The 14,120-nt window shown below is 45.9% G+C and overlaps 1 protein-coding gene across 2 annotated transcripts in view; it reads left to right on the forward strand.

The window, feature by feature from the left end:
* The window catches only part of acad9 (acyl-CoA dehydrogenase family, member 9), a 62,755-nt gene that overhangs the window by 16,699 nt on the left and 31,936 nt on the right, over nucleotides 1–14,120 (forward strand). For both annotated transcript variants that reach the window (XM_084173511.1, XM_084173512.1), the window contains exons 12-13: nucleotides 1,577–1,656; nucleotides 2,716–2,842. In XM_084173511.1, the coding sequence (XP_084029637.1) occupies nucleotides 1,577–1,656; nucleotides 2,716–2,842 (207 nt within the window). The remainder of the gene's footprint in view (nucleotides 1–1,576; nucleotides 1,657–2,715; nucleotides 2,843–14,120) is intronic.

The raw sequence follows: 14,120 nt of genomic DNA on the forward strand, positions 1-14,120 counted from the left end.
CCCCCTCTCAATCAGAAATATTTCTGGCTCCCAGGTGTCTTTTTATACAGGTAAAGAGCTGAGATTAGGAGCACACTCTTAAAGGGAGTGCTCCTAATCTCAGTTTGTTACCTGTATAAAAGACACCTGTCCACAGAAGCAATCAATCAATCAGATTCCAAACTCTCCACCATGGCCAAGACCAAAGAGCTCTCCAAGGATGTCAGGGACAAGATTGTAGACCTACACAAGGCTGGAATAGGCTACAAGACCATCGCCAAGCAGCTTGGTGAGAAGGTGACAACAGTTGGTGAGATTATTAGCAAATGGAACAAACACAAAATAACTGTCAATCTCCCTCGGCCTGGGGCTCCATGCAAGATCTCACCTCGTGGAGTTGCAATGATCATGAGAACGGTGAGGAATCAGCCCAGGACTACACGGGAGGATCTTGTCAATGATCTCAAGGCAGCTGGGACCATAGTCACCAAGAAAACAATTGGTAACACACTACGTCGTGAAGGACTGAAATCCTGCAGCGCCCGCAAGGTCCCCCTGCTCAAGAAAGCACATATACAGGCCCATCTGAAGTTTGCCAATGAACGTCTGAATGATTCAGAGGAGAACTGGGTGAAAGTGTTGTGGTCAGATGAGACCAAAATGGAGCTCTTTGGCATCAACTCAACTCGCCGTGTTTGGAGGAGGAGGAATGCTGCCTATGACCCCAAGAACACCATCCCCACCGTCAAACATGGAGGTGGAAACATTATGCTTTGGGGGTGTATTTCTGCTAAGGGGACAGGACAACTTCACCTCATCAAAGGGACGATGGACGGGGCCATGTACCATCAAATCTTGGGTGAGAACCTCCTTCCCTCAGCCAGGGCATTGAAAATGGGTCGTGGATGGATATTCCAGCATGACAATGACCCAAAACACACGGCCAAGGCAACAAAGGAGTGGCTCAAGATGAAGCACATTAAGGTCCTGGAGTGGCCTAGCCAGTCTCCAGACCTTAATCCCAGAGAAAATCTGTGGAGGGAGCTGAAGGTTCGAGTTGCCAAACGTCAGCCTCGAAACCTTAATGACTTGGAGAAGATCTGCAAAGAGGAGTGGAACAAAATCCCTCCTGAGATGTGTGCAAACCTGGTGGCCAACTCCAAGAAACGTCTGACCTCTGTGATTGCCAACAAGGGTTTTGCCACCAAGTACTAAGTCATGTTTTGCAGAGGGGTCAAATACTTATTTCCCTCATTAAAATGCAAATCAATTTATAACATTTTTGACATGCGTTTTTCTGGATTTTTTTGTTGTTATTCTGTCTCTCACTGTTCAAATAAACCTACCATTAAAATTATAGACTGATCATGTCTTTGTCAGTGAGCAAACATACAAAATCAGCAGGGGATCAAATACTTTTTTCCCCTCACTGTAGATGGGTGAAAAATTAATATTTAATCAATTTTAAATTTGTGCTGTAACAACAAAATGTGGAATAAGTCAAGGGGTGTGAATACTTTCTGAAGACACCGTATCTACTGTAGATATGAAGATGTCAGATTGTAGGTCTTTACTTGACGTTGTTCTGTGTCTTCAGGGCACCAATGAAATCCTGAGGATGTACATAGCTCTGACTGGGATGCAGTATGCTGGTAAAATACTGACCGGCAAAATCAAGTAAGTAACTTAAAGCTGCAACATGTAACGAAATATGAGTTATAGATCTGTCATTCTCATTTCTGCATATTGCACCTTTTAAGATAAACTACATGACCAAGAGTATGTGGACACCTGCTCGTCAAACATCTCATTCCAAAATCATGGGCATTAATATGGAGTTGGTCCCCCCTTTGCTGCTATAACAGCCTCCACTCTTCTGGGAAGGCTTTCCACTAGATGTTGGAACATTGCTGCGGGGACTTGCTTCCATTCAGCCACAAGAGCATTAGTGAGGTCGGGCACTGATGTTGGGCAATTAGGCCTGGCTCGCAGTTGGCGTTCCAATTCATTCCAAAGGTGTTCGATGGGGTTGAGGTCAGCGCTCTGTGCAGGCCAGTCAAGTTCTTCCACACCGATCTCAACAAACCATTTCTGTACGGACCTCGCTTTGTGCACAGGGGCATTGACATGCTGAAACAGGAAAGGGCATTCCTCAAACTGTTGCCACAAAGTTGGAAGCACAGAATCATCTAGAATGTCATTGTATTATGTAGCGTTAAGAGTTGACGGAAAGGTGGCATTACATTTACATCATTTAGCAGACGCTCTTATCCAGAGCGACTTACAAATTGGTGCATTCACCTTATGATAGCCAGTGGGACAACCACTTTGTTTTGTTTTTTAGTTTGTTTTTTATGGGGGGTTATGAAGGATTACTTTTATACTATTCCAGGTATTCCTTAAAGAGGTAGGGTTTCAAGTGTCTCCGCTGTCCTGGCGTCATTAGGGGCCATCCAATGACGGTGCCACATTGAAAGTTACTGAGCTCTTCAGGAAGGCCATTCTGCTGCAAATGTTTGTCTATAGAGATTGCATGGCTGTGTGCTCGATTTTATACACCTGTCAGCAACAGGTGTCACTGATATAGCTGAATCTACTAATTTGAAGGGGTGTCCACATACTGCTGTATATATAGTGTATCATGTGGAATGGGGATTCTGATCACCTCAATTCATGACATTTCTATCTGCAACATTCTGAACGTGTCACCTGTCTTTCTCTGCCTTGTCCAATCAGGGAGATGAAGAAGGGGAATGTGGGCGTGGCCTTGGAGATGTTGGGCAGGAAGTTGGGAGACGCGTTGGGGAGGAAGGTGGACCTGGGACTGACTGGGAGGGACGGGGTGGTGCATCCTGCTCTGGCGGTGCGTACCTTATTTAACCTTTAACCCCTAACATTGACCTTGACTGAATGGGACGGCACATACCTCATATGCAGTACTACAGTGCATTCCGAAAGTATTCAGACCCCTTGACTTTTTCCACATTTTATTACATTACAGCCTTATTATAAAATGTATTAATTTGTTTTTTTTCCTCATCAATCTACACACAAGCCCCCGTAATGACAAAGTGAAAACTGTTTAAAAATACATTAACAATTGTTCAAATGTATATTATTTTTTTACTGAAATGTCACATTTACATAAGTATTCAGACCCTTTACTCAGTACTTTGTTGAAGCACCTTTGGCAGCTATTACAGCCTCAAGTCTTCTTGGGTATGATGCTAAGCCTCTAGTCTTGTTGTGACGCTACAAGCTTGGCTCACCTGTATACTAGCTACAGGGCCTTGCCGTTTTTCCTATTTTGATCTCTACCCAAACCATAAGAACTATATACAGTGCTTTGCAAAAGTATTCATCCCCCTCTGCGTTTTTCCTATTTTGTTGCATTACAACCTGTAATTTAAATGGATTTTTATTTGGATTTCATGTAATGGACATACACAAAATAATCCAAATTGGTGAAGTGAAATTAAAAAAATAACGTGTTAAAAAAAAATCTAAAAAATAAATTACGGAAAAGTGGTGCGTGCATATGTATTCACCCCCTTTGCTATGAAGCACCTAAATAAGATCTGGTGCAACCAATTACCTTCAGAAGTCACATAATTAGTTAATAAAGTCCACCTGTGTGCAATCTAAGTGTCACATGATCTGTCACATGATCTCAGTATATATACACCTGTTCTGAAAGGCCCCAGAGTCTGCAACACCACGAAGCAAGGGGCACCACCAAGCAAGCGGCACCATGAAGACCAAGGAGTTCTCCAAACAGGTCAGGGACAAAGTTGTGGAGAAGAACAGATCAGGGTTGGGTTATAAAAAAATATCAGACACTTTGAACATCCCACGGAGCACCATTAAATCCATTATAAAAAAATTGAAAGAATATGGCACCACAACAAAATGCCAAGAGGGGGCCACCCACCAAAACTCACAGACCAGGCAAGGAGGGCATTCATCAGAGAGGCAACAAAGAGACCAAAGATAACCCTGAAGGAGCTGCAAAGCTCCACAGCAGAGATTGGAGTATCTGTCCATTGATCACTTTAAGCCGTACACTCCACAGAGCTGGGCTTTACGGAAGAGGGGCCAGAAAAAAGCCATTGCTTAAAGAAAAAAAGAAGCAAACACGTTTGGTGTTTGCCAAAAGGCATGTGGGAGACTCCCCAAATATATGGAAGAAGGTACTCTGGTCAGACTAAAATGTAGCTTTTTGGCCATCAAGGAAAATGCTATGTCTGGTGCAAACCCAACACCTCTCATCACCCCGAGAACACCATCCCCACAGTGAAGCATGGTGGCGGCAGCATCATGCTGTGGGGATGTTTTTCATCGGCAGGGACTGGGAAACTGGTCAGAATTGAAGGAATGATGGATGGCGCTAAATACAGGGAAATTCTTGAGGGAAACCTGTTTCAGTCTTCCAGAGATTTGAGACTGGGACGGAGGTTCACCTTCCAGCAGGACAATGACCCTAAGCATACTGCTAAAGCAACACTTGAGTGGTTTAAGGGGAAACGTCTTGGAATGGCCTAGTCAAATCCCAGACCTCAATCCAATTGAGAATCTGTGGTATGACTTAAAGATTGCTGTACACCAGTGGAACCCATCCAACTTGAAGGAGCTGGAGCAGTTTTGCCTTGAAGAATGGGCAAAAATCCCAGTGGCTAGATGTGCCAAGCTTATAGAGACATACCCCAAGGGACTTGCAGCTGTAATTGCTGCAAAAGGTGGCTCTACAAAGTATTGACTTTGGGGGGGGTGAATAGTTATGCACGCTCAAGTTTTCAGTTGTTTTGTCTTATTTCTTGTTTTTCACAACAACAACAAAAACATTTGCATCTTCAAAGTGGTAGGCATGTTGTGTAAATCAAATGATACAAACCCCAAAAGAATCCATTTTAATTCCAGGTTGTAAGGCAACAAAATAGAAAAAATGCCAAGGGGGGTGAATACTTTCGCAAGCCACTGTATTTGTGGAGTTTCTCCCATTCTTCTCTGCAGATCCTCTCAAGCTCTGTCTGGTTGCATGGGGAGAGTCGCTGCACAGCTATTTTCAGGTCTCTCCAGAGATGTTAAATCGGGTTCAAGTCCTAGTTCTGGCTGGGCCACTCAAGAACATTCAGAGACTTGTTCCGAAGCCACTCCTGCGTTGTCTTGGCTGTGTGCTTAGGGTCTTTGTCCTGTTGGAAGGTGAACCTTTGCCCCAGTCTGAGGTCCTGAGCGCTCTGGAGCAGGTTTTCATCAAGGATCTCTCTGTACTTTGTGCCGTTCATCTTTCCCTCGATCCTGACTAGTCACCCAGTCCCTGCCGCTGAAAAACATCCCCACAGCATGATGCTGCCACCACCATGCTTCACCGTAGGGATGGTGCCAGGTTTCCTCCAGACGTGACTCTTGGCATTCAGGCAAAATAGTTCCATTTTGGTTTCATCAGACCATAGAATCTTGTTTCTCATGGTGTGAGAGTCTTTATGTGCCTTTTGGCAAACTCCAAGCGGGCTGTCGTGCCTTTTACTGAGGAGTGGCTTCTGTCTGGCCACTCTACCATAAAGGCCTGATTGGTGGAGTGCTGCAGAGATGGTTGTCCTTCTTGAAATCAAATCACATTTGCCACATGCGCCGAATACAACAGGTGTAGACCTTACAGTGAAATGCTTATTTACAAGCACTTAACCTACAACGCAGTTTTAAGAAAATAAAAAAAGTGTTAAGTAAAAAATAGCAAATAATTAAAGAGCAGCAGTAAAATAAGATGACAGTATGGAGGCTATATACAGGGGGGTACCGGTACACAGTCAATGTGCGGGGGCATCAGCTAGTCGAGGTAATTGAGGTAATATGTACATGTGGGTAGAGTTAAAGTGACTATGCATAAATAATAAACAGAGTAGCAGCAGCATAAAAGAGGGGGACGGGGTGGGGGTGCAAATAGTCTGGGTAGCCATGATTAGCTGTTCAGGAGTCTTATGGCTTGGGGATAGAAGCTGTTGAGAAGCCTTTTGGACCTAGACTTGGCGCTCCGGTACCGCTTGCCGTGCGGTAGCAGAGAGAACAGTCTGACTAGGGTGGCTGGAGTCTTTGACAATTTTTAGGGCCTTCCTCTGACACCGCCTGGGATGGAGGTCCTGGATGGCAGGAAGCTTGGCCCCAGTCATGTACTGGGCTGTACGCACTACCCTCTGTAGTGCGTTGCGGTCGGAGGCCGAGCAGTTGCCATACCAGGCTGTGATGCAACGCTCTCGATGGTGCAGCTGTAAAACTTTTTGAGGATCTGAGGACCCATGCCAAATCTTTTCAGTCTCCTGAGGGGGAATAGGCTTTGTCGTGCCCTCTTCACGACTGTCTTGGTGTGTTTGGACCATGATAGTTTGTTGGTGATGTGGACACCAAGGAACTTGAAGCTCTCAACCTGTTCCACTACTGACCCGTCGATGAGAATGGGGGCGTGCTCAGTCTTTTTTCCTGTAGTCCACAATCATCTCCTTTGTCTTGCTCACATTGAGGGAGAGGTTGTTATCCTGGCACCACACAGCCAGGTCTCTGACCTCCTTCCTATAGGCTGTCTCATCATTGTCGGTGATCAGGCCTACCACTGTTGTGTCGTCGGCAAACTTAATGATGTTGTTGGAGTCGTGCCTGGCCATGCAGTCATGGGTGAACAGGGAGTACAGGAGGGGACTGAGCACGCACCCCTGAGGGGCCCCCGTGTTGAGGATCAGCGTAGCAGATGTGTTGTTACCTACCCTTACCACCTGTGGGGCGGCCCGTCAGGAAGTCCAGGATCCAGTTGCAGAGGGAGGTGTTTAGTCCCAGGGTCCTTAGCTTAGTGATGAGCTTTGAGGGCACTATGGTGTTGAACGGTGAGCTGTAGTCAATTAATAGCATTCTCACGTAGGTGTTCCTCTTGTCCAGGTGGGAAAGGGCAGTGTGGAGTGCAATAGAGATTGCGTCATCTGTGGATCTGTTAGGGTGGTATGCAAATTGGAGTCGGTCTAGGGTTTCTGGGATAATGTTGATGTGAGCCATTACCAGCCTTTCAAAGCACTTCATGGCTACAGACGTGAGTGCTATGGGTCTGTAGTCATTTATGCAGGTTATCTTAGGGTTCTTGGGCACAGGGACTATGGTGGTCTGCTTGAAACATGTTGGTATTACAGACTCAGTCAGGGACATGTTGAATATGTCAGTGAAGACACTTGCCAGTTGGTCAGCACATGCTCTGAGTACACGTCCTGGTAATCCGTCTGGCCCTGCGGCCTTGTGAATGTTGACCTGCTTAAAAGTCTTACTCACATCGGCTACGGAGAGCGTGATCGCATATTCATCCGGAACAGCTGATGCTCTCATGCATGCTTCAGTGTTGCTTGCCTCGAAGCGAGCATAGACGTGATTTAGCTCGTCTGGTAGGCTTGTGTCTTTGGGCAGCTCGTGGCTGTGCTTCCCTTTGTAGTCTAATAGTTTTCATGCCCTGCCACATCCGACGAGCGTCAGAGCCAGTGTAGTACGATTCAATCTTAGTCCTGTATTGACGCTTTGCCTGTTTGATGGTTCGTCGGAGGGTATAGCGGGATTTCTTATAAGCGTCCGGGTTAGAGTGCGGATGTTGCCTGTAATCCATGGCTTCTGGTTGGGGTATGTACGTACGGTCACTGTGGGGACGACATCATCAATGCACTTATTGATGAAGCCAGTGACTGATGTGGTGTACTCATCAATGCTATCGGAAGAATCCCGGAACATGTTCCAGTCTGTGCTAGCAAAACAGTCCTGTAGCTTAGCATCTGCGTCATCTGACCACTTCCTTATTAACCGAGTCACTGGTGCTTCCTGCTTTAGTTTTTGCTTATAAGCAGGAATCAGGAGGATAGAGTTATGGTCAGATTTGCCAAATGGAGGGCGAGGGAGAGCTTTGTATGCGTCTCTGTGTGTGGAGTAAAGGTGGTCTAGAGTTTTTTTCCTCTGGTTGCACATTTAACATGCTGGTAGAAATGAGGTAGAACGGATTTAAGTTTCCCTGCATTAAAGTCCCCGGCCACTAGGAGCGCTGCATCTGGATGAGCGTTTTCCTGTTGATTTATGGCCTTGTACAACTCATTCAGTGCAATCTTAATGCCAGCATTGGTTTGTGGTGGTAAATAGACAGCTATGAAAAATATAGATGAAAACTCTCTTGGTAAATAGTGTGGTCTACAGCTTATCATAAGATACTCTACCTCAGGCGAGCAAAACCTCGAGACTTCCTTAGTATTTGATTTTATGCACCAGCTGTTGTTTACAAATATACACAGACCGCCACCCCTTGTCTTACCGGAGTCAGCCGTTCTATCCTGCCGATGTAGCGTATATCCCACCAGCTGTATGTTATCCATGTTGTCGTTCAGCCACGACTCGGTGAAACATAAGATATTACAGTTTTTAATGTCCCGTTTGTAGGATAACCGTAATCTTAGGTCATCCAATTTCTTCTCCAATGATTGAAGATTTGCTAATAGGATTGATGGAAGAGGCAGTTTACTCGCTCGCCGTCGGATCCTTACAAGGCACCCCGACCTACGTCCACGATATCTCCGTCTCTTCCTCATGCGAATGACGGGGATTTGGGCCTTGTCGGGTGTCTGTAGGATGTCCGACTCGTTGAAGAAAAAAATATTTGTTCAATACGAGCTGAGTAATCGCTGTCCTGATATCCAGAAGCTCTTTTTCGTCATAAGAGACGATGGCAGAAACATTATGTACAAAATAAATTAAAAATAACGCGGAAAAACACACATAATAGTGCAATTGGTTAGACAGCTGTAAAACGGCAGCCTTCCTCCTACCGCACCAGATACTGACTGTGAGGTTCTCCCATCTTCACAGAGGAACTCTGGAGCTCTGTCAGAGTGACCATTGGGTTCTTGGCCACCTCCCTGACCAAGGTCCTTCTCCCCCGATTGCTCAGTTTGGCCGGGCAGCCAGCTCTAGGAAGAGTCTTGGTGGTTCCAAACTTCTTCCATTTAAGGATGATGGAGGCCACTGTGTTCTTTTGGTACCCTTCCCCAGATCTGTGCTTCGACACAATCCTGTCTCTGAGCTCTACGGACAATTCCTTCGACTTCATGGCTCGGTTTTTGCTCTGACATGCACTGTCAACTATGGGACCTTATATAGACAGGTGGGTGCCTTTCCAAATCATGTCCAATCAATTTCCTCACACAGCCCATCTGCCCTTCTCCCGACCGGCGACACTAAAGCTGCCAGTCGGAAGCAAGACGCTTTTTTGTAGCTATTAACCTCTACGGGATCAGTGTCCCGTATACGGGACGGTTGAGCTAATGTGCGCTAATGTGATTAGAATGACAGTTGTAAGTAACAGCAAACTTTCCTGGACATAGACATGTCTTAGATGGGCAGAAAGCTGAAACTAACCCTAACCCTTTCCTAGACATAGACATGTCTTAGATGGGCAGAAAGCTGAAACTAACCCTAACCCTTTCCTAGACATAGACATGTCTTAGATGGGCAGAAAGCTGAAACTAACCCTAACCCTTTCCTAGACATAGACATGTCTTATATGGGCAGAAAGCTTAAACTGCAATATTATATTGTTTCTCTTGGATTTCAAAGATGATGAAAAAAAACAAAGAAAACACTTTTTATTTTATTTTTATTATTATCTTTTACCAGATCTAATGTGTTATATTCTCCTTCATTCATTTCACATTTCCACAAACTTCAGTGTTTCCTTTCAAATGGTTTCAAGAATATGCATATCCTTGCTTCAGGTCCTGAGCTACAGGCAGTTAGATTTGGGTTTGTCATTTTAGACAAAAATGGGAAAAAAAGGGTCCGATCCTTAAGAGGTTAAATAGTAGATTCCCACAAAAAACAGTAATTAAGCTGGAATTGTGTAGTAATGCAAATAGGAAATGTTTGTTCACCAGTAGGCATGTCCCAAAACTCTGCTCATCACTACTCAAATTACAACATCATCAATACTGACTTACCACTCCTGTATGTAGTCAATAAGTAGTGAAACAACGTATTATTGATTAGAACTTGTAAGATAGTGATGAATAGTAAGTTAGTGTGGTTTTTCATGCGGTTGTGGCAATATACTGCCATCTGGTGGAGATATACTGCCATCTGGTGGCGATATACTGCCATCTGGTGGCGATATACTGCCATCTGGTGGCGATATACTGCCATCTGGTGGCGACTAGATAACAATTGCATAATAGCAACTATTATTACAAATTGATGGTCTTTGAAAATAAACATTATTGCTTGAAAAAGTACTTAAGTCCTTGAATTTGACTTGTTACTTACTGTGCTAACCCTGCATTCTGTCACATGATGTTTCTGTGCTAACCCTGCATTCTGTCACATGATGTTTCTGTGCTAACCCTGCATTCTGTCACATGATGTTTCTGTGCTAACCCTGCATTCTGTCACATGATGTTTCTGTGCTAACCCTGCATTCTGTCACATGATGTTTTTAAACCATTCTGTCACTTTGGTAGGAATTATCTAATGCGGAGTTTCCCAACCCTCTCCTCGGGCCCCAGACGTTCCACATGTTTGTTTTAACCCTAAACTGGTGCACCTGATGTAATTAGTCAACTAATCATCAAGCCTTTGACTAATCATCAAGACTTTGACTAATTGAATCAGGTGTGCCAGTTTAGGATTAAAACAAAACTGCTAGAAAGTCTGGGGGGGCCCGAGGAGAGGGTTGGGAAACCCTGATCTAAAGTATAAATGAAGTCATGGTTTCCCTGTCCCCTATTCTCTCCCAGGACAGTGCCCGAGGAGAGGGTTGGGAAACCCTGATCTAATGTATAAATGAAGTCATGGTTTCCCTGTCCCCTATTCTCTCCCAGGACAGTGCCAAATGAAGTCATGGTTTCCCTGTCCCCTATTCTCTCCCAGGACAGTGCCAAATGAAGTCATGGTTTCCCTGTCCCCTATTCTCTCCCAGGACAGTGCCAAATGAAGTCATGGTTTCCCTGTCCCCTATTCTCTCCCAGGACAGTGCCAAATGAAGTCATGGTTTCCCTGTCCCCTATTCTCTCCCAGGACAGTGCCCGAGAAGTCATGGTTTCCCTGTCCCCTATTCTCTCCCAGGACAGTGCCAAATGAAGTCATGGTTTCCCTGTCCCCTATTCTCTCCCAGGACAGTGCCCGAGAAGTCATGGTTTCCCTGTCCCCTATTCTCTCCCAGGACAGTGCCAAATGAAGTCATGGTTTCCCTGTCCCCTATTCTCTCCCAGGACAGTGCCAAATGAAGTCATGGTTTCCCTGTCCCCTATTCTCTCCCAGGACAGTGCCAAATGAAGTCATGGTTTCCCTGTCCCCTATTCTCTCCCAGGACAGTGCCAAATGAAGTCATGGTTTCCCTGTCCCCTATTCTCTCCCAGGACAGTGCCAAATGAAGTCATGGTTTCCCTGTCCCCTATTCTCTCCCAGGACAGTGTATAAATGAAGTCATGGTTTCCCTGTCCCCTATTCTCTCCCAGGACAGTGTATAAATGAAGTCATGGTTTCCCTGTCCCCTATTCTCTCCCAGGACAGTGCCAAATGAAGTCATGGTTTCCCTGTCCCCTATTCTCTCCCAGGACAGTGCCAAATGAAGTCATGGTTTCCCTGTCCCCTATTCTCTCCCAGGACAGTGTATAAATGAAGTCATGGTTTCCCTGTCCCCTATTCTCTCCCAGGGCAGTGTATAAATGGAGTCATGGTTTCCCTGTCCCCTATGAAGTCATGGTTTCCCTGTCCCCTATTCTCTCCCAGGGCAGTGTATAAATGGAGTCATGGTTTCCCTGTCCCCTATTCTCTCCCAGGACAGTGTATAAATGGAGTCATGGTTTCCCTGTCCCCTATGAAGTCATGGTTTCCCTGTCCCCTATTCTCTCCCAGGACAGTGTATAAATGAAGTCATGGTTTCCCTGTCCCCTATGAAGTCATGGTTTCCCTGTCCCCTATTCTCTCCCAGGACAGTGTATAAATGAAGTCATGGTTTCCCTGTCCCCTATTCTCTCCCAGGACAGTGTATAAATGGAGTCATGGTTTCCCTGTCCCCTATGAAGTCATGGTTTCCCTGTCCCCTATTCTCTCCCAGGGCAGTGTATAAATGGAGTCATGGTTTCCCTGTCCCCTATGAAGTCATGGTTTCCCTGTCCCCTATGAAGTCATGGTTTCCCTGTCCCCTATTCTCTCCCAGGACAGTGTATAAATGGTTTCCCTGTCCCCTATTCTCTCCCAGGACAGTGTATAAATGGTTTCCCTGTCCCCTATTCTAATGGAGTCATGGTTTCCCTGTCCCCTATGAAGTCATGGTTTCCCTGTCCCCTATTCTCTCCCAGGACAGTGTATAAATGGAGTCATGGTTTCCCTGTCCCCTATTCTCTCCCAGGACAGTGTATAAATGGTTTCCCTGTCCCCTATTCTCTCCCAGGACAGTGTATAAATGGTTTCCCTGTCCCCTATTCTAATGGAGTCATGGTTTCCCTGTCCCCTATGAAGTCATGGTTTCCCTGTCCCCTATGAAGTCATGGTTTCCCTGTCCCCTATTCTCTCCCAGGACAGTGTATAAATGGTTTCCCTGTCCCCTATTCTCTCCCAGGACAGTGTATAAATGGTTTCCCTGTCCCCTATTCTAATGGAGTCATGGTTTCCCTGTCCCCTATGAAGTCATGGTTTCCCTGTCCCCTATGAAGTCATGGTTTCCCTGTCCCCTATTCTCTCCCAGGACAGTGCCAAATGAAGTCATGGTTTCCCTGTCCCCTATTCTCTCCCAGGACAGTGCCCGAGAAGTCATGGTTTCCCTGTCCCCTATTCTCTCCCAGGACAGTGCCAAATGAAGTCATGGTTTCCCTGTCCCCTATTCTCTCCCAGGACAGTGCCCGAGAAGTCATGGTTTCCCTGTCCCCTATTCTCTCCCAGGACAGTGCCAAATGAAGTCATGGTTTCCCTGTCCCCTATTCTCTCCCAGGACAGTGCCAAATGAAGTCATGGTTTCCCTGTCCCCTATTCTCTCCCAGGACAGTGCCAAATGAAGTCATGGTTTCCCTGTCCCCTATTCTCTCCCAGGACAGTGCCAAATGAAGTCATGGTTTCCCTGTCCCCTATTCTCTCCCAGGACAGTGCCAAATGAAGTCATGGTTTCCCTGTCCCCTATTCTCTCCCAGGACAGTGTATAAATGAAGTCATGGTTTCCCTGTCCCCTATTCTCTCCCAGGACAGTGCCAAATGAAGTCATGGTTTCCCTGTCCCCTATTCTCTCCCAGGACAGTGCCAAATGAAGTCATGGTTTCCCTGTCCCCTATTCTCTCCCAGGACAGTGTATAAATGAAGTCATGGTTTCCCTGTCCCCTATTCTCTCCCAGGGCAGTGTATAAATGGAGTCATGGTTTCCCTGTCCCCTATGAAGTCATGGTTTCCCTGTCCCCTATTCTCTCCCAGGGCAGTGTATAAATGGAGTCATGGTTTCCCTGTCCCCTATTCTCTCCCAGGACAGTGTATAAATGGAGTCATGGTTTCCCTGTCCCCTATGAAGTCATGGTTTCCCTGTCCCCTATTCTCTCCCAGGACAGTGTATAAATGAAGTCATGGTTTCCCTGTCCCCTATGAAGTCATGGTTTCCCTGTCCCCTATTCTCTCCCAGGACAGTGTATAAATGAAGTCATGGTTTCCCTGTCCCCTATTCTCTCCCAGGACAGTGTATAAATGGAGTCATGGTTTCCCTGTCCCCTATGAAGTCATGGTTTCCCTGTCCCCTATTCTCTCCCAGGGCAGTGTATAAATGGAGTCATGGTTTCCCTGTCCCCTATGAAGTCATGGTTTCCCTGTCCCCTATGAAGTCATGGTTTCCCTGTCCCCTATTCTCTCCCAGGACAGTGTATAAATGGTTTCCCTGTCCCCTATTCTCTCCCAGGACAGTGTATAAATGGTTTCCCTGTCCCCTATTCTAATGGAGTCATGGTTTCCCTGTCCCCTATGAAGTCATGGTTTCCCTGTCCCCTATTCTCTCCCAGGACAGTGTATAAATGGAGTCATGGTTTCCCTGTCCCCTATTCTCTCCCAGGACAGTGTATAAATGGTTTCCCTGTCCCCTATTCTCTCCCAGGACAGTGTATAAATGGTTTCCCTGT

Source organism: Coregonus lavaretus, assembly GCF_964263955.1.
Source record: "Coregonus lavaretus genome assembly, chromosome: 12".
NCBI classification, from domain to species: Eukaryota; Metazoa; Chordata; class Actinopteri; order Salmoniformes; family Salmonidae; genus Coregonus; species Coregonus lavaretus.